Raw genomic sequence first — 18,424 nt, 5'->3', positions numbered from 1 at the left:
CGGGCATCGGTTATGATCTGCCTATCTAAATCTGGTTTAGTAGTGAGTAGATTCGGTATCAGTGTCTCGAATAGGCATCCTTTGGATGAGATGGCCCGCTCGGGAGCTACTGCTGCCTGCTTTCCGATTTCCGATAGGGCTTTGCACTCTCAGCTCCGTAGCATGAGATGCATCTGCTGGGATTCGGCCTAGCTGTCAAGTTGTTTTGCGATTCGCAGCGAAAGACAAATCAGACTAGTGCTGACGTTGGTCTGATGTACGGGATGGTTGTATGATGTTGAGACGGCATGACTTTGATGGGCCATGGAATGGCACGCCATCAAGCAACCAAGGAGGAAATCGAAGGATTTTCTGGTCGGTAACATTGTCACCCTGTACGGTGCATATGTCCAAAAGAAGTGAATTGGACGCGGACTGATGGAACACAAGAAACCGATTCGGCAACGATTCCGAAGAGCCAAGCCATCAGGGATCAGGTAGTGGATCTGTCTCATATGCCAGGGAATTAAGTAATCATCAACTCGACGACTGGCAAACAATTAGCACGAGGTCGGCTAGTATCATCTCTGAGACCCGAGTATGCTGCACTTTTTGTTGTCTAAGCGAGGTGCGTAGCGTAGTGTCCCTTGGTCAAATGTCAAGCTAAAATGAGAGATGGAGAAGGCGCCAAAGATATTGAGATACCAACCGTCGCGTGACCAAATGGACGTCAAGTAACTGACAACAGTCAATGTAATTTCGCTATCAGTCGATAGATAGAGTAAACAGAGCTATGTCCTGAAAATGTATCCTTTAGGAGGAAATAATAGGCACCACAATCTATGAATCTCGGACCTCAACTCCTCGAGGGCCAAAGCCCAAAAGCCACAGCTCGAAAGGCCAATGCATAACCACGTGGACCGTTGTGTTCAGGGGATTCCAGGCGCTGGCCGCATCTGCGGACAAAGGATCATAAGACCCGAGGTTTACCGCAAGGATGAAAAAGCGCAAACAAGGGAAGTTGAATCTGTTGAATTCACAGAGCCAGGGATAAGATGTGCGCCCCTTTCTTGACCACTCGGAAATCCCCGAGTGCTGCACTTGGCTCTACCGTCTACTTGTTCTATCTGTCGGAATTACTGTTAGATCTCCAGTAACTCATATCCGAGATTTTAAGAAATAAACCATTATTATTATTATTATTATCATTATGATTATGACGAAAACTACTCACCCTTTCTTCTCCAACAAGCCGTCATTAAAGTGGATTCGTAGAACCTGCGAATCGGTGCGCAGCGGTGTCCAAAATCCTCATGTCTTACGTGGGAGACACCACATGTGAGTGGATCCCGAAAGCCTGTTTTATCCAATCAATCATGCTGCAACACGCCAGAGTCTGATTTTCTGTCTCCCATGCGGCAACAGTTCCGTAGGTCTTTCTATGCTCTCTGATTGGCTCGGCTTCTTAAATGCTGTGACGGGCACACGAGGTAAATGGCTGCTAAGTTTAGGCTAACTCCACCCTGGAAAGCGATCCGGTGTCCAGTAATAAGCTACATTAAGCAACCCGGAAGCTGAAGGTGGTGATGAGATGAGGGTGTGCAGCCTATCAGCCAATGTGTAAGGGTGCACAATTTCCCACGGAGCGTTCAGTGCCTCCCCATGGCAAGTTGACAATCGATATATTCCTCGCTCTCGATGTCCCGGTATTATTTGGCCATTGAACGGCGCCACTGGAGTCACAACTTGCCCATGGCGCTGACATTCATCGTAAAGAATACTCGATGTGTTGAGTTGAAACTTGAAAATGACCTCTCTGCTTCTTAGTGCCGTAAAGATGATGCAACAAAGATTGCGTCTTTTGCCGAGCTGTCAAGATTGGCTGTTCCCTATCTTCTATTGTGAATTGGGCTGCTTCAGTTCCATAGTCATAACCACTCCATCGACAGGGAAAGAAGAGGTCTGCTGGCCCCCAAAGAACCTGCATTCTATTAATAATGATGACAATCTCTGCAGCTAGTGCAGTCCAACGCAGGAGAAAAGGCGCCCTGCAAAGCAAATATGGCGTGTGAGTGAGGGACCGAGGGTATGTGACAGTTTCAGATGGTAAGTGCCACACGAGGACGAACCGGAACGGGCATCAAGGCAGCTGCAGGAGGCAATCTGGGAAGCAATGCACAAGCCGCCTAGCTGTACCTTCCATGCGCCTACAGGTTGCATAGAATATTGGTAATATTCATTAAAAGTACTGAGGAATTAGCCTTTATTGTCTTGGTCATTCAGCCAACCACTTTCCGATGAAGAAGTCTGGCGATGGTTGAACGACACGAAGGGCTCAATAATAATATGACTCCGCTTAGCATTGCTGGCTAAGCGGCTGGATCGGCGCAGGAGCGAATGCAACGAGGGAAGAACCTTAGTACGCAACGCATAGCTTACTGCTATTGTCATTGATCGGCGAAGCCACCAACACGAGGCACTGTGGCAGAGGCCACGGAAAGCCAGAAAGCTACGAAATAGGACTCAGTACTACGGAGTACTGTCTGGGGGTAACTCGGTCGAAACACGGACTTGACCACTCATAACACAGGTTTGACAATAATGGAACCCCTCTCGAGAAACGGTCGGATTATTGGATAAGAATTAGATAGGTATCGGTAGACTCTGACCTCTGAAGTCACAGTCACGAAATTTGTAGACAATGAGCCACGTATCGACCTTACTATCTAGTACTAGTTAGATCCTTTCGGTTTACTGCCGCCACGCCCTCCAAAGCCCTTTCCATGAAATCCTTAGGCCTAGTCCGTATCCAAACAGAACCGTCCCGGCTCAGCATCCGGGCTAGGCCTTTCAGCCTTTTAAGTTTCCATGAAGCTCAGCAATGGGGGTAGTCCGAGGCGGCCGTTGATTAGATTGCCAAAGCTTACCCATCTGTAACAACGCAAGGGGGAAAAAGCCTTCAGCCTTCTATTTTGACAGATTTGTCTATTTTGTCAGATTTGCTGTGCTCATGACCATCGACTCGGAAATACATATTCGTATTGGTATCTGAAGCAGGAGAGCACCCTCTGTCAGTGCCCGGAGAATAAGCGCAGCACGGACTGCAGACTCGCCGGTAACGAAAAAGAAAAGAAACCAAGCGGACGAATCAAATGTTCTGGATGACATTCCGTCCAGCCATCTCTAATTTGACGGACCACTCGGATCCTTTTAAACATTATTATGTTGAAGTTTGAACGGTTGAGCCTTGGGCAGAACCATACTTTGGCTGAGGTACCTTGCCTTGTACAACTGCTCATCCAATTACCATACTCCAGGCTTGGTGATGATCATTTAGGGAACCATTGCCCTAGGAGATGATTGCCACGGACGTGAGATACCTAACAGGCCCGCTTGCCTTGTCAACTTGGATACGAAATACCTTGGATTATTGAAGTCAGAGATCTTTTCCGAAAGGAGTAGGTGCCTTATACTGCGATAGACATTGGATTTAGAGTGAATAACAGGGCAAAAGAACTATGGTCAACACTGCCACTGCCGATCTCGGGATACCACTTTCGAAAATAGTCTATTTGCTAGCCTACTCTGTACTCAGTAGTCAATAATCAAAATAGAGGCCTAATCTCGTTTATTTGCCTCCACTCATGATCCACTAAATTCCGGGATTTCATCATGCTAGTTAACAGTTAGTAACTTGCCAACATCTACTAAGGAGTAAGGAACACACTTTGAAACGTGGAACCGATATCAATCCGTACGATCGTCCTGTCTAATAGTATCATAGCATGGGCTAAGCCGACAAAAGATGCCGAAGTCTCAGGACTGACCGTAGGTTATCCGGAACCTTTTGCAGAACAACTAGACATAGACCTGTATGAGCCTGCAGCAATTAGTAATAGTCAAGAAGCCATCGTGAGCCCATTCATGAAACATTCCTCGCCTAACCGGTCCTATCTCCACCTGCTGAGATCTCAACCTACTCTGTGCTATTTTGGTGGGAACTGGCGTTGTTTCAGCCATGCTTCTGGCTCTGCTCTCTCGACAGGGGTCTGCCGAGAGAGTTTTCGGAGTTGCTTCCTGGAAGTTTCTTTTTTTCAAAAGACCCTGCGCACTGATATTTTTCTTTCCAAAATTTTATAGTAATATGATTCTCATTAATATCATTATTATATTTTTTCCCCCTCTTCGTTAGATCGATCTTGTCATTTAAAGACATAAAGACATTTACTCTGTAGAATACTACCCTGATTATTGAAGCGCACAGTCATTACTCCTGTATTTCATATGTCACCGAAGATCAAGCATTCTAGGTATGGATAGAAAGAAATCAGTTTCAACGTAATCCAGTCTTTTCCTGACCAGGAAACGACCCTATACTCCGTAATTAGCATCATCATTAATGTTTCCATTATCCAAGGATCCTTGTTCTACTACTTGGTTAGTAGTCTGCTAATTACTTCTCCAATTCTTCTTCGCTTGTTCCTTCCCGCTTGTCTCCTTGTCATATGGTATCGATCTCTTATTTGTCTTGGGTTAATCTAATAACATGTTCGATCGCCCAGTACTTAAATCCTCCACGTTCCCTTGAGCAGCAAATCACAGACCTCGGCACCTAGGTACACATTTCGGCTGTCTATCCGTGGTTCAACTGGATGCCCTCAACTTTGACAACCACCAACTATTCGGCTTCTCCCCGCAGTCTGTCCTCCTATCAACTTGAACACAGAAGATTGGGGGACGACGTGAACACCGAAGGGCCAACCGTCTGCCTTTCCGCACCAACTCTAATCTTGCATGTTTTCCAAGGAACTGGTTATCTTTATTCGACAGTGTGAGATACATTATTTAATTGCCGTTGCACACGTCTGCACTCTTTCGCCACCACAGCCAGCTTGACCTTGTCAACTTCCTTTTTTTGACTGACAGTCTTTTTTTTTTTCTTCTTCTTTTCCTTTTACATTATTATTATTTACTATTGTTTGCATTGATTGCTCCTAATTCTCTTACTCTCAGCGTCCTCTCAAACCTTTCCGTGTTCAGGAATAAACTTCATATACACTACCAAGTCTTCGCTCTATAAGCTTTCCATCATCAATCTGTCTCTCGGGTCGTCTCTCCCTCTGTGCAGCCAAGTCAAACCCAACTGACGCCACTTTGAGCGTCGACAACGCACACACTTTCCGAGGAAGACGCTGCACCAACTCCCCTGATGAACTGGCTTTTCATGTTACGATTCAGGAACCATGCAGACGCATTATTACCGCTCTCCGGCTAGCCCAAACCATCAGAGTGGTCGTTATGAGTTACCCCCAGTACAGTCAGTGACCTCTCCTTCTGGTCCTTTCCCGCAGGGAACCTCCGCGGGGTTGGGTTCCGCTCCGCCGAGTAGGCCCGGCAGCGGACTGAGAATGGCTCAGCTGTTACAGCCTTTGGGGCAACCACCCTCGACAACTTCGACATACACTCGTTCCTATGAGTCTAGCGGTTCTCCCGCCGAAGTTGCTCCAATTCGTTCGGATGTCTCTTCACTCAATGGATCTGTATCGGGGGGCTCAACTCTTCCTCCGCCTGCATCGGCAGTGGGGCAGCAGCAGCCACCACCACCGCAGCAACACCATCATCCTAGTCACCATCAACAGGGTCATCTACATCAGAAAAGAGCGTATCGCCAAAGACGAAAGGATCCGAGCTGCGATGCTTGTCGCGAGCGGAAAGTCAAGGTAACCACTGTCTGTACAAGTTCAATGACTATGGATTCATTGACCTTGTCTTGTCTAGTGTGATGCGTCAGAATCGACCAGCTGTACGGAATGCACCAATCGAAAAGTGCGATGCCAGTTCACCAAGGAAACAAATAGACGCATGTCTTCTATCAAGTTCGTGGCTACAGCGATTCTTCCGTCCGGAAAGGTCGTGCGATTCTAACGTGCAAGTAGACAAGTGCAGGATCTGGAAAAACAACTTTCGTCGACCAAACAGCAACTTCAGCAGCTGCGAGCGGGTATGTTGAGGTCGGATAATCTTATGGATTTGGAAATCGATGGCACTGGGCTACCCCAATTGAAGCTGCCCGACGTCGGGTATCGTCCCTCCCGAAGACCAAAAGCGCCGGTGTTGCAGGATCTCAGCGAGGCGCGAGCCAATTTGCGAAACTACGGACGAGGGATTCTCAAGGTACCCAGGCCGTATCGTCAGCCCGGCCCCAAGTCGCTTGTGACTGCCGATCCACCTCGACTCCCTCCGAAAGAAGTCGCGAATCACCTCCTCACACAATATTATTCGTGCATCCACTGTGTTCTACCAATCATCCACTGGCCTAGCTTCATGGTTGAGTTCGAGAATGTATACCACAACGGATCCCTTCTGGGTGTTCCTCGGGAATGGGCCGCGGTTCTCTTCGGTGTGTTGGCCTGCGGGTCTCTGCACACATTGGACCCGAATAGAGAAGAGGAGGGGAAGGAGTTTATCAAAATCTCTTGCGGGGTCGTCGATGTCTGGCAAGATCACTTCACACTTGATCAAGCCAGATGTGCCCTCTTGGTCAGTATATTCCTTTACGAAGTCAATTCGAAATCAGCGAGCTGGGTATGGATTGGATCTGCAGTAAGGATTGCGCAGGAGTTAGGCCTCCATATTGAATCCGGTCCGTGGCCAGTTGTCGAGAGGGAAATGAGAAGACGTGTGTGGTGGGGGATGTACGCGTGGGACAGGTCTGTCTTTGGGATTGATTTCTTTACATGCAATGATGCTCATTATTCTCTAGGCTTCTTGCGCTGGAGATGGGAAAGCCGGTTTTGATCAACGACCAAGATTGTGATGTTGATCTCCCTTGTCCGTTTGACGAGCAATACATCGCCGAGGGTGCTTGCGTGCCTGAAGGTCAGCAGACCACTCCTCTTCTAGCCACCATCCATGTCGTCCGCTCCATTGGCCAGTTGACTCGGACCTTACGAAGCTACACCGTTTCCACCGGAACTCTTGAAACTTTTGAACGACACTTTAGCGCTTGCCTTGCCACCTTTCCTCCCCAGTACCATCCGAAGTCCGATTTACCACTCGATCCGCGCTCTCTTGCCCCGATTGGCTATCTTCAAAACGCCCGCCTCATTCTTCACCGCCATAACATATCTCCATTTTGCTCCCCCGAGGTTCGATCGGCGGCTTTGGATTACAGCATTTCAATCGCACAAGACACTGCCCATCTTCTTTCCCGTTGCATGCGCTATGTTTCGAGTACAGGGAATGATGACTGGCGACCATTGTTCGCATCGTCGGCCGGGACGATGCTATGTACACATATCTGGCGTTGTGTGCTTTTGCTTCTGTTCCGTCAGGAATTTGCTGCGGCATTGGTGTGCGTTCAGGTCATCGCCGTGGTTGGGGATTCGCGCACCGTCAACGCATCCTGTGGACGGTACATCGCCTTTTTCCTTAAATGCCTGCTGGAGCGGTTGCGCCGGGGTGATGCAGCCAATCTGGAGCGGGATGAGGAAATGATGGCGTATGTGTCCGGTGACATGCAGGGAACCAGTGACGGCAGCTGGATATGGGAAGGCAGTGAGGCCGGTTCTCAGCTAGAGGTCATGTCCCCAAAATACGACAGCCCGGTATCGTTCAATCACACTGGCACCCGGAATGATTGGCCTAGCGGTGAAGCTTCAGACGTCGTTTGGGATGGCTGGGACTGGGTCGAGCGGACGGTTGAATATCTATTGAAGGAGAAGCAGCAGCAACAGCAAGAGTACGAGCGGCGGAATGTTCTGCTGGCCGTGAAACCAACCGAACCGGCACTTCTCAAAACGGAGCCTACAGTGGGAGTTGCAGAGCCAGCACCAGCGCCAAAAGAAATGAACTCGGTTCAGTCACGGATGACGATTGCGAGCATTATCTGATCCGTGACAAGACTGCCTTGTCAGTGCTTGTCAGGAAGGCCATAAGCGCACCCTTGCATCCTACGGCAAGGTCTGGTGAATGGGTCGCCAACCAATTCGAGTTCGTGCTCAACGTACACACTCCCTTCCCGAACAGTCGCTCCGCGACAAGCAGGAGCGAGGCGGACCCCGGCGCCGCAATCTACTTCAGAGCAGATTTTGTCGGTGCATTTCTATTATCTTCACCAGCACTAAGACTGGATTGAGGGTTTGGGCCACATACGCGACGAGATAATGGTTTACGACAGATTTCTGCTTATATGTTTGCCTATGTATACATACAGTACAATATCCTAATATCCATGCAGATAGTGACATCCATAGAATTACACCATCAACCGGGTCATAACGGTTGAGGGCTCTGTTCATCATTGCTGGTGACCAAAAGCGGATACCTCATTGAAGAAGGAAGCTGCAAGTAGATAAGAGAGGAAATCTACGTCTCCAGATTGATACTGCGTCCAAACCGCGCGTACAGCGCAACCTTGAGCTGCTGCAACTCCTCACGTACATCTCCCAGGGTCTCCTCCAGCCTGGACACCTCCGAATCAATCTGCTCAGTCGACGACGTCAGAAGAGACTGCGCATCTGCCAGCGGCAGCTGGAAGAAGGCGTCGCCGATCTTGTACCTGCTTTGCGTCAATAAAATCCAGCCTGACGATGTACATGGAATAAAAGCAAAGCAAAGCAGAGCACAGAAGGGAATACATACGGAACTAACTCATCCTCATCCGCCAATTCAAGCTCCGTCGAAATCTCCTCTAGATCTTCCTTGTCTTTCTGTTTACGTAGCATCAGTATCCATTCATTTTGGCGCAATGGGCCACAGCCAGTCAGCCAGAACCGGGGGATGAGCGTAAGCGTACCTGCTTCGTCTTGAGCTGCTCCTCAAGCACAGTCTCGCGCTGATGGAGACGGCTGAACCGGTTGATCTTTTCCTGGTCCTCACGCCGGACTTCGTTTTCTTCGCTGCCGGCTGTGGCTTCGTCTTCTTTGCTGAGCTAGGGGAGCGTTAGGTTTGGCTTCTACGGCTGGAGGAATGGTGGGGGTAGGATTATCTAAGGCGTACCATGCGGTGGTTCATCATTTTGCTGATGGCTTTAGCCTTTAGGTGAGAGGCTCAGGCTTTGTGGTGGTGGTCTTTAATGTGCTTGGGGTAATTCTGGTCGGATTTGGAGGAGTGATTTGATTGTGGTGGGAGGTGGCCCGTGCGGGGCATGATAGGCTGTCTTAGGATGAGATGAGATGAGATGATATACGGAGGAGTCACGCTTGTTATTGTCTATTGAGGTCATGGAGTGTTTTAGGTCAGGGTATGTACTTGGTGAGTATTGCCATATGTCTATATCCGTTTTGTATACAGTTGATGAGAATTGCTGTGATTCTTGACCTGTACACCTGCTGCTGCATCAATGATGCTCAGGAGCTGAGATGCGTCCAGTGTATTGCGAATAGTCTACTCGTAGCCTCAAAGCCATAGAGACGAAATATCGGTGCCTACCATCTAGGAGGCAGCAGTTTTACTAAGACCGGCATGCGGACTTCTCTATAGTCTCGCTGGGATAGAGGTAGAGAATATCGACACAACTGGATGGCAGCGGTCGGGTGACATCATCAGCAGCCCTCCTGTCATCTCTCCTCCGCAAGAACGATCACTTAGAGCTGGATAGAATAGCTGCTGGATGCCTGCTACGAGGGCATAAATAGTCCAACTTGTTGAGAATCAGTTGTACTTCATGCGTACCTGGGTGCTGTTGAACCGAGGTGATAGGAGCTGTCCTGCATCGATCGCAATCCGGAGAAACGAATCCCCAAATGCAGCACGAGTAACCCGCTTCTGTCTCGTTCTGTCCATCCAGCCAGCACAGCAATTTATCCTCTGTTGTTTCACCCTTTACCCGGATTTGTCTCGATTTTTGTTCACATATATCATTCTCCAGTATACTGCATCATAAGCACCCTTTTTTTTCCCCATCCTATAATCGAGACAACCGGCCCAAATCGCGTTTCCGACTCAGCGACACTGGTGGTCCGTGACCTGGCGCTGTCTCTTCAAGACCGGCATCACCGTTGGTTCGAGCAACAATATCATCCTTGCCCTCTCGCTGAACTTAGCAGCCGAAGCCCGATTGTAACCGGCCTCGTCGATCGTGTAACGCTACGCTACGTGCTGCCCTTCCCTTGCACCCCTCGTGACATCCTCCCACGATGCGAATACAATCGAGCCTCCCCTCATCACTGCTCTTCTCCTCCGCCCTCTTGACCGGTCTAGCCTCGGCGACAGGAAATTTCGACTGTCACGATATCATCGCAGAGGGGAACAAATACGACCTCAACGGCTTGCGCGGCGTCCACACGATCTACCATGTCGACAAGACAGAAGACTACATCGTGAATACGACCTACGTGCTGAACATCTGCAAGACGCTCGGCAAGGCCTCGATCCGGGGGGACCTGAAATGCGGGACTTCAAAGAATAGTGCGTGGCCCGTTGGATATTTTGAGTCAGATAAAAATGAATGAGTGCTGACTGTTGTTCTAGTCTGTGGATTCCAGTACCAGTACGTCCCCGACGGCTCGGAAGAGATCAGCCATGCCTTTCCCATTGCCGGCCTGGACCCCCTGGGTCACGGCAGCAAGGACTCTGAGGTCACCCGGCTGAAGGGAGATGGGCAGGAAGGGCTCCTGGTGAAATTGGCTGGGGGCGAGTACGTCGACAAGGACAAGAAGAAGAAGGATGCCCGGGCGGTGATTGAGTTCCAGTGTGATCCCGACCGGTCGGGTCTGGAGGGGTTGGCTTCTGCGGCGAACGAATCGAGCGAGGAGGAAGAGGAGGAGACGCGCCGGCGGTTGGTGGTGCGGGCGGATGAAGGCGACAAGGACAAGGACAAGGACAAGGAGAAGACGGACCCGAACGACGGGTCGGATCCCTCGCGCAGCCTGCAGTTCGAGAGTTTCGGGCCGGCGGACGACAAGTCGTACGTGCTGAAGCTGAAGTGGCGGACGCGCTATGCGTGTGACAATTATGTCCGCGACAGGAAGGGCGACGGGTCAAGCCATTGGGGGTTCTTCACCTGGTTGATCATCATGTACGTTTTCCCCGAACCTAGGCACATCGAGCGAATGCTAACATAATCCTCTACAGTCTCTTCCTCTGCATTGCTGCCTACCTTATTTTCGGCTCCTGGCTCAACTACAACCGCTACGGTGCCCGTGGTTGGGACCTTCTCCCGCACGGCGACACCCTCCGCGACATTCCGTACATTTTCCACGACTGGCTGCGAAGAGTCATCAATACGCTCCAAGGGAGCGGGTCGAGAGGCGGTTACAGCGCGGTTTGAGGGTTTAGATCTGTGGCATTTTTGCGGCAGTTGGCATTGGCACATATGTTATATTCTAACTGTGATCTTGATATACGGCATGTGCGTTCATTTGCTGACCTGAGTAATACTGGGTCAATGGGGATAGATCGTACTGTATGATGAATGAAGTCAGGGCTTTTCAGCCTGTACTGATTGCACACTGCATGATCATTCTGGCCTACTGGGGTCCAGTGACTATGTCGGGGTAAATCATTACGGGAATAGTGCAGTATCCTAACACAGCTATCGCTATGGCTACGACCCTGACAAGGGTGAACCCTCAGCATGACAATCTCCCTACACTCAAAAGACATCAGACACAAACAAACAGACGAATCAGAATCAGAAACACAAATAGAAACACTTCGTGGAGTACGGAGTATGGAGAATCCCGAAATGGCGTCATCAGAGCTAAGATCTCATCATTGTCGTCGGCATCGTCATGGAACATGGATCATCACAAGGGGCATGTCAAGTGCCAACCTTAAATACTGCTTAAGTCCTCCTCATTGCAATTTACCCACTTTCTCTTGGTTCCCGCATCGGCGCAAGCCTACACTTTCATGGCGAATTGCTTCAGGTACAGGTAGTCCGGCATGTTGCGGTCAACTGCCTCGCGGATGCGAGCCGCGGCCTCGGGGCCGTATTTTTCGCGCCATTCGGCGTCGTATTTTTCTTCGGACTTTGGTGGGTGCTATGGACCGTCAGATCAGTTTCTTCTTTTTACAGAAATTAAGAGGGGGGAGTGCTACAGGTTTCTTCGTCATTAGGCCCTTCGACTCGATCGCATCGTTGTGGAAGCCGCGCCATTTCTCGAACGCGTCCCGCGCAATCTGGTGATCAGCGTCGGTGTCCCAAGACAGCATGGAGGGATCATAATCGAGCCCAACACTACGGGAGAACGCCTCGATCATGGCGGCGGGCTTCTCGAGCATCTCGTCTGCATCGACCACGCAGATCTCCGCGCCGGACTCGCGGCCTGCGCCGAGACCGGGGACAACGGGCTGCGGTTTCTGGTTGTCGGTGAGCTCGTTGGCGTCCTGTTCGCGTGTGGCGATGTGCGGACCGACCAGGCCCTCGCGGCGCAGGTAGTCGAAGATGCGGCGGAGCTCGTCGTATCCGGCTTCGAGGGGATCGTAGGTGTAGAAGCCGGTGACGTCGTCCAGGGGCGGGATGGTGCAGCGGTAGTAGGAGGGGACGCTGAAGTGCGGGTCTCGGATGAGGAAGGCGAAGTGGAAGCGCGACAGGAGCTCCTTGGGCATCACGGTGGGATTACCTGGTTCGGACTCCGTGTCGTACGGGTAGGGCTCGCTGGTCCGGGACTTGGAGTGACCGTTCTGACCGGTCTGGTCCTGGCCATTGCTGCCCTGGTCGACGTGGCCGTTGGCCACGCCGGCTTCTTCACCGTTGGTTTGTCCATCGGTTCCTACGCCGCGCTTGATCCTCTGGAGTGACGGGGCAATGCTGGCAGGCTTGCCGTCGGGAGGAAGAAGGTAGTGGATAATGTCCTTGATGAAGACTCTCTTTCCCTGCATCAGGTAAGTATCGTTGCGAAGACTTGAGGCCTTGTGGTTTCAGTTTGTGCATGGGAATCATTAAACCCAAAATCCGCGGTCCACATCTCGACGGGGCCTTTTACAGGGAGATTGCAGAGAACCGAGGTAAGTGTAGGTTTTCTCCCGCATATGGCCCTGGATCTCATCATGGCGGAATGACCGGGGAAATTACGAGTGAACGAGAACGAGGTAGGATATAGGGAAATGAGGACAAAAGGGAAAAGGGAAAAGAGACTAGGGTCGGACCTCGTTCTCGGCAGCTTCACGCTCGATTCTATCCAGCACCGTCTTGTAGGTCGACTCGCTGAACCCGCTGTCCAGACGGGCCTGTTCATCATCGGCGAATCTGGGGCTGAGCCTCTCGGGACCATAGTAAAAGGCATCGCCAAAAGGCTCATGGATGCATTGTATAGAATCACGGCGAGTCATAAAGACCTATGATGAAGGGTCAGTCACTTGTCCGTCTAGACTGTGCGTAATGCAAGGAGTAGCAAGAGGGGGTAGTATTTACCCTTTCAAAGGCCGTGGAACATGCTCGAGGATGGGTAGCAACAAAAATCGGTCTCTGCGACATTTCTGATGAGCAGATGTAAAGGAAGTCGAAATGACAACCAAGGTAGCAGTTTGTAGTTAGGAGCCGAGTATTACTTCAACCAGGGAGTTTCACCACCGGCGTAGAAGTCTACTGGGTTGAACTCCTGTCTTGTTCTTTTCCAATCGTATACTGTGTCGAGACAGCAGGGACAATCAAAAGAAGAAGAGAAGCGTCAACGATAATCCTATCCGACGATCAGATGGGTCAAGGCAGGATGGCGAAGAATGCTTCAGACCGGGAAGAAGCGGGAGTGACCAGGTGAAGATGAGCAAGCTTTTTATATGCAGAGTGATATGGCAGAATGAGGGGAAGTCGAGTTTCGTTTCTTTTTCGAATCGGAAAAAGTAAATCCCTATTAGTTCAGTGGATGACCAAGTCAATTGGGAGAATAATTATAGTAATAGGAATGGACAAGATGGAGATCGTCTGGACGTTGAACCACGTTTAGCTACAGCCCGTCCGAGATAAGAAGGTCTGCCTTGAGGAACTGGAGATGCTGCTTGAATTCACGATTATTATTTGCTGGATTAAACCCACTTGGCTAAAGCTACTTCAGAGATCTCTGACTGTGTGAGATTAATATTGTATGTGTTGATGCGAGTCATTCCACCTGGAATATCTGATCAATCCTACGGTAATGTGTGTTCCTAAGGGCTTGATATCTATCTACCCCTCCACATAATAAATTTTGAACAGATTGAGATCTACACGTTTCCCCTCCATGCCATGAATTAATTTCTTATTCGTCTTTCTGATATAATCTACTTTGATTCGCCGCCTCCTACGTATGTCAGAAGGAACAATTCCGAGGTCTGACCAAATAGTGGATTTTATGCAGTTCCTGAACCACGGCCGCAACGAGGGGCCTTCCTGCACAGCAAATCAAGCAGAAAAAAGTGGGGGGGAAACAAGTCCGCAGGCGTTTGAGAGGCGAGACGGTTTCAATACCTGCCAATTAGTGTGCGTTAGCTCTGAGATACCAAGTACCTAGAACTCCGGCATGACTGTTCGTTGGTCGGAAACAGATGAAGAATATCCCTGTTTTGCCCTGAGTTAGCTGATGAGGAGAACAGTGCAAGCAGAGAATATATCGTCAGTATCTGGTCTGATCGGAGATGAACCAGAAAGAATGCCGCTTTGACGTCATGGTTGGCTATGTGATGGTGAGACTGGAAAAATGAAGCTGTATACCAAGATAGAGTAGGGTATGGACTAGGAGTCTAAATATGAGACCAACGATTCTACATATTCCTGAGTAACCCTTGTTGATCAGGACAGATCTGAGATTTTGACACTGATAGCTTACCTATTATTATCCTCAATGTACTCCGTACAGGCAAAACGTGGGGTGGATTATCCTCTCTGCTCTAATGCGCTGACTCGACACTGAACGCACGTTGTCTTTTCAACTTCTATGTATCCTATTCAGCCAAATTAAGTTGACCAGCAGTGACAGAAACGTCTGATTGCTCAGTAAGGTCGCTTTGACACAATGTCCATATTGAGTGTGTTGAAGGACGCGGTTGTGATTGGTCCAGAGCAACGCAATGAGGCGCAAAGGCAACAAGGCATCCCCGATGCTGGCTCCACTTCAAGCAACGGGCACATCTGACAGCTGTAGTCAGTGATACCGACAGCTGCGATGGTACTCTTACATGATTTGATTTAGTAACCTCCACTCAAATAATACATCGAATGAGCAGTACAAACTCAGGATTCAGCTACATGAGTGTCAAGTAACTTAGATGTGTCAATTATGCCAGCCGTGTCCTGTCACGTGATTTCCCGCGATTGTTCTGGAAGGCGGTGGAAGCGACTGGTGTCGTCATGGCGGAGAGAGAGAGACTGTTCTCGATGATACGAAGAATGGTCTGATGATGCCCAACTCTAGCTATATCTAGCTCCCTTCTTGTCCGAGCAAGCTGTTTCCTTCTCTTCCTTTTGTGCTAGAGATACCCTCACATCAACATTATTATTATCTGATACCCAGTTCCGTTTCACAATGAACGGTGCTCAGTTCACAGACAGAGCTAACAAGGCGTTATTGGACTCGAGCCATCTGGCCGAGCAATACGCCCATTCTCAGATCCTCCCTATTCACCTCGCTCATGCTCTCCTCAATCCTCCACCAGATGACTCGAAAGATCAACAAGTCGCCTCCCATCCCTCTCACGACTCTTCCACCGCACCTCTCTTCCGCCAAGTCGTCGAGCGCGCTCATGGCGACCCTCAGCTCCTCGAGCGTTCCCTCATGAAGTTACTTGTCCGGCTACCGAGTCAAGATCCTCCTCCTGACACAGTGAGCGTCTCACCCGCCCTCGCCAAAGTCATTCGTTCTTCGACCGAGCTGTCCAAGACGCAAAAGGACAGCTATGTTGCCATTGACCACCTCATCCTCTCGGTCGTTCAAGATTCTCAGGTGCAGCGGGCACTGGCGGATGCTAATATCCCCAATGTCAAGCTGATTGATACAGCGGTACAACAGATCCGCGGTACACGGCGGGTAGACTCTAAGACCGCTGATGCCGAGGGCGAGAATGAGAACCTCAAGAAATTCACCATTGACATGACTGCTCTGGCCAGAGAGGGCAAGATCGACCCCGTCATTGGTCGTGAGGAGGAGATTCGTCGAGTCATCCGGATTCTCAGTCGACGGACCAAGAACAACCCGGTGCTGATCGGTGAACCCGGTGTTGGTAAGACCACCATTGTCGAAGGTTTGGCTCGTCGTATCGTGAACGCCGATGTTCCGGCCAATCTGGCCCAGTGCAGACTTCTTTCCCTCGACGTCGGCTCGTTGGTCGCTGGTAGCAAGTACCGGGGTGAGTTCGAAGAGAGGATGAAAGGCGTCCTCAAGGAGATCGAAGAATCCAAGGACACGATCATCTTGTTCGTCGACGAGATTCATCTCCTCATGGGTGCAGGCTCTAGCGGCGAGGGAGGTATGGATGCCGCCAATCTGCTGAAGCCCATGCTCGCTCGTGGTCAGTTGCATTGTATCGGTGCAACCACGCTCGGCGAATACCGCAAGTACATTGAAAAAGACCAAGCCTTCGAACGACGATTCCAACAGGTCCTGGTCAAGGAACCTTCCGTCTCCGAAACTATCTCCATCCTCCGTGGTCTAAAGGAGAAGTACGAAGTACACCATGGTGTCAACATTCTCGACGGTGCCATCGTTGCCGCGGCCGAGCTTGCTGCCAGATACCTCACTGCTCGTCGACTCCCCGACTCGGCCGTCGATCTCATCGATGAGGCGGCGGCTGCCGTCAGAGTGACCCGCGAGTCGGAGCCCGAGGCCCTAGACAACCTCGAGAGAAGACTCCGCCAGCTGCAGATTGAAATTCATGCCCTCGAGCGGGAAAAGGACGATGCGTCCAAGGCCCGGTTGGAAGCAGCCAAGCAAGAAGCAGCCAATGTGACGGAAGAATTGCGGCCTTTGCGTGAGAAGTACGAAAGCGAGAAGCAGCGCAGCAAGGCGATCCAAGATGCTAAGATCAAGCTCGACTCGCTCAAGGTCAAGAGAGACGAAGCGGAGCGGTCCGGCGACACTCAGACGGCCGCCGATCTGGAGTATTACGCCATTCCCGAAACCAAGGCCTTGATCGAGCGACTCGAGGCCGACCGCCTCAAGGCGGACGAGGAGCGTCGTGCTCGACATGGCGATAATGGCGAGGCCCTACTTGCCGATGCGGTCGGGCCCGATCAGATCAACGAGATTGTCGCCCGTTGGACTGGTATTCCTGTCACCAGACTCAAGACCACCGAGAAGGACAAGCTGTTGCACATGGAGAAGTACCTGAGCAAGATCGTTGTTGGCCAGAAGGAGGCCGTAACTTCGGTCTCCAATGCCATCCGGCTACAGCGGTCCGGTCTCAGCAACCCCAACTCGCCTCCCAGCTTCCTCTTCTGCGGTCCCTCCGGTACCGGTAAGACTCTCTTGACCAAGGCGCTTGCCGAGTTCCTCTTCGACGACCCCAAGGCCATGATCCGGTTCGACATGTCCGAGTACCAGGAGCGACACTCGCTGAGCCGGATGATCGGTGCTCCTCCCGGCTACGTTGGACACGACGCTGGCGGTCAGCTGACCGAGAGTCTGCGCCGTCGCCCCTTCTCCATCCTTCTGTTCGACGAAGTCGAAAAGGCAGCCAAGGAGGTACTCACAGTTCTCCTGCAACTCATGGACGACGGTCGGATCACCGACGGCCAGGGCAGAATCGTCGACGCCAAGAACTGCATTGTCGTCATGACCTCCAACCTGGGAGCCGAGTTCCTCGCGCGCCCAACCACCAAGGACGGCCGCATTGACCCTCAGACTCGCGAGTTGGTCATGGGCGCTCTCCGCGACTACTTCCTACCCGAGTTCCTGAACCGTATCTCCAGCACCGTCATCTTCAACCGGCTCACCAGGAAGGAGATCCGCAAGATCGTCGACCTGCGCCTTAACGAGGTGCAGCGCCGTCTCGAGCAGAACAACCGCAACGTCACCATCCAGTGCACGGAGGAAGTCAAAGACTACCTCGGCGAGGCAGGGTACTCGCCAGCGTACGGTGCCCGTCCTCTGGCGCGTATCATCGAGCGCGAGGTCCTCAACAAACTCGCCGTTCTCATCCTGCGTGGAAGTATCCAAGACGGCGAGGTCGCCCGGGTCGTCATGCGCGAGGGACGCATTGACGTGCTGCCAAACCACGAGGTTGAAGTTGAGGAAGATGAGGAAATGGTGGATGAGGATGACGCGCTGGCTGAGATTGAGGATGGAAGCGGTGACATGGATCTCTACGAGTAAAAGTGTTTTCTGAATCTACGACAAACGAGTGATGAGCTACGACTTGTTTTCTTTTTTTTTTTTTGGTCATTTATCAGGCGTTATGGGGGTTTGTCTACATGCATGCCAGTCAAAAGACTTGTACAGAGTGATAATTCATAATCATCAAGTCATATTTCCTTTCAAAATTGTCTCGTCAAAATAGATTCCTCGTAGTCTACCATGATCATATCGTA

The 18,424-nt window shown here is 50.8% G+C and overlaps 5 protein-coding genes across 5 annotated transcripts; 3 read left to right on the top strand and 2 right to left on the bottom strand.

Annotated features, from left to right (window-relative positions):
* Window positions 1-5,222: 5,222 nt before the first annotated feature.
* On the top strand, window positions 5,223-7,871 carry Aud_008044 (transcription factor domain-containing protein; the record flags this gene model as incomplete). The annotated part of the gene is made up of 4 exons (XM_043292929.1): window positions 5,223-5,699; window positions 5,758-5,855; window positions 5,916-6,689; window positions 6,743-7,871. 4 exons carry the CDS (start codon window positions 5,223-5,225, stop codon window positions 7,869-7,871), a joined length of 2,478 nt encoding a protein of 825 aa, XP_043148864.1.
* Window positions 7,872-8,346: 475 nt separating this feature from the next.
* On the bottom strand, window positions 8,347-8,997 carry Aud_008043 (tubulin-binding prefolding complex subunit GIM3; the record flags this gene model as incomplete). The annotated part of the gene is made up of 4 exons (XM_043292928.1): window positions 8,347-8,539; window positions 8,623-8,690; window positions 8,777-8,911; window positions 8,980-8,997. 4 exons carry the CDS (start codon window positions 8,995-8,997, stop codon window positions 8,347-8,349), a joined length of 414 nt encoding a protein of 137 aa, XP_043148863.1.
* A 1,121-nt stretch (window positions 8,998-10,118) lies between these two features.
* Aud_008042 (autophagy-related protein 27) lies at window positions 10,119-11,251 on the top strand (the record flags this gene model as incomplete). The annotated part of the gene is made up of 3 exons (XM_043292927.1): window positions 10,119-10,389; window positions 10,453-10,999; window positions 11,056-11,251. The coding sequence occupies 3 exons, from the start codon at window positions 10,119-10,121 to the stop codon at window positions 11,249-11,251; spliced, it is 1,014 nt and encodes a 337-aa protein (XP_043148862.1).
* A 574-nt stretch (window positions 11,252-11,825) lies between these two features.
* Aud_008041 (uncharacterized protein) lies at window positions 11,826-13,402 on the bottom strand (the record flags this gene model as incomplete). The annotated part of the gene is made up of 4 exons (XM_043292926.1): window positions 11,826-11,966; window positions 12,025-12,801; window positions 13,075-13,263; window positions 13,340-13,402. The coding sequence occupies 4 exons, from the start codon at window positions 13,400-13,402 to the stop codon at window positions 11,826-11,828; spliced, it is 1,170 nt and encodes a 389-aa protein (XP_043148861.1).
* A 2,023-nt stretch (window positions 13,403-15,425) lies between these two features.
* On the top strand, window positions 15,426-18,209 carry Aud_008040 (ATP-dependent Clp protease ATP-binding subunit; the record flags this gene model as incomplete). Its single annotated transcript, XM_043292925.1, has 1 exon — window positions 15,426-18,209. The coding sequence occupies one exon, from the start codon at window positions 15,426-15,428 to the stop codon at window positions 18,207-18,209; it is 2,784 nt and encodes a 927-aa protein (XP_043148860.1).
* Between the last annotated feature and the right edge of the window lie 215 nt (window positions 18,210-18,424).

The sequence above is a fragment of the Aspergillus udagawae genome (assembly GCF_001078395.1).
Source record: "Aspergillus udagawae IFM 46973 DNA, scaffold_6, whole genome shotgun sequence".
NCBI classification, from domain to species: Eukaryota; Fungi; Ascomycota; class Eurotiomycetes; order Eurotiales; family Aspergillaceae; genus Aspergillus; species Aspergillus udagawae.
Note: the sequence above shows the minus strand (reverse complement) of the source record. Positions and strands in the feature narration are given on the sequence as shown.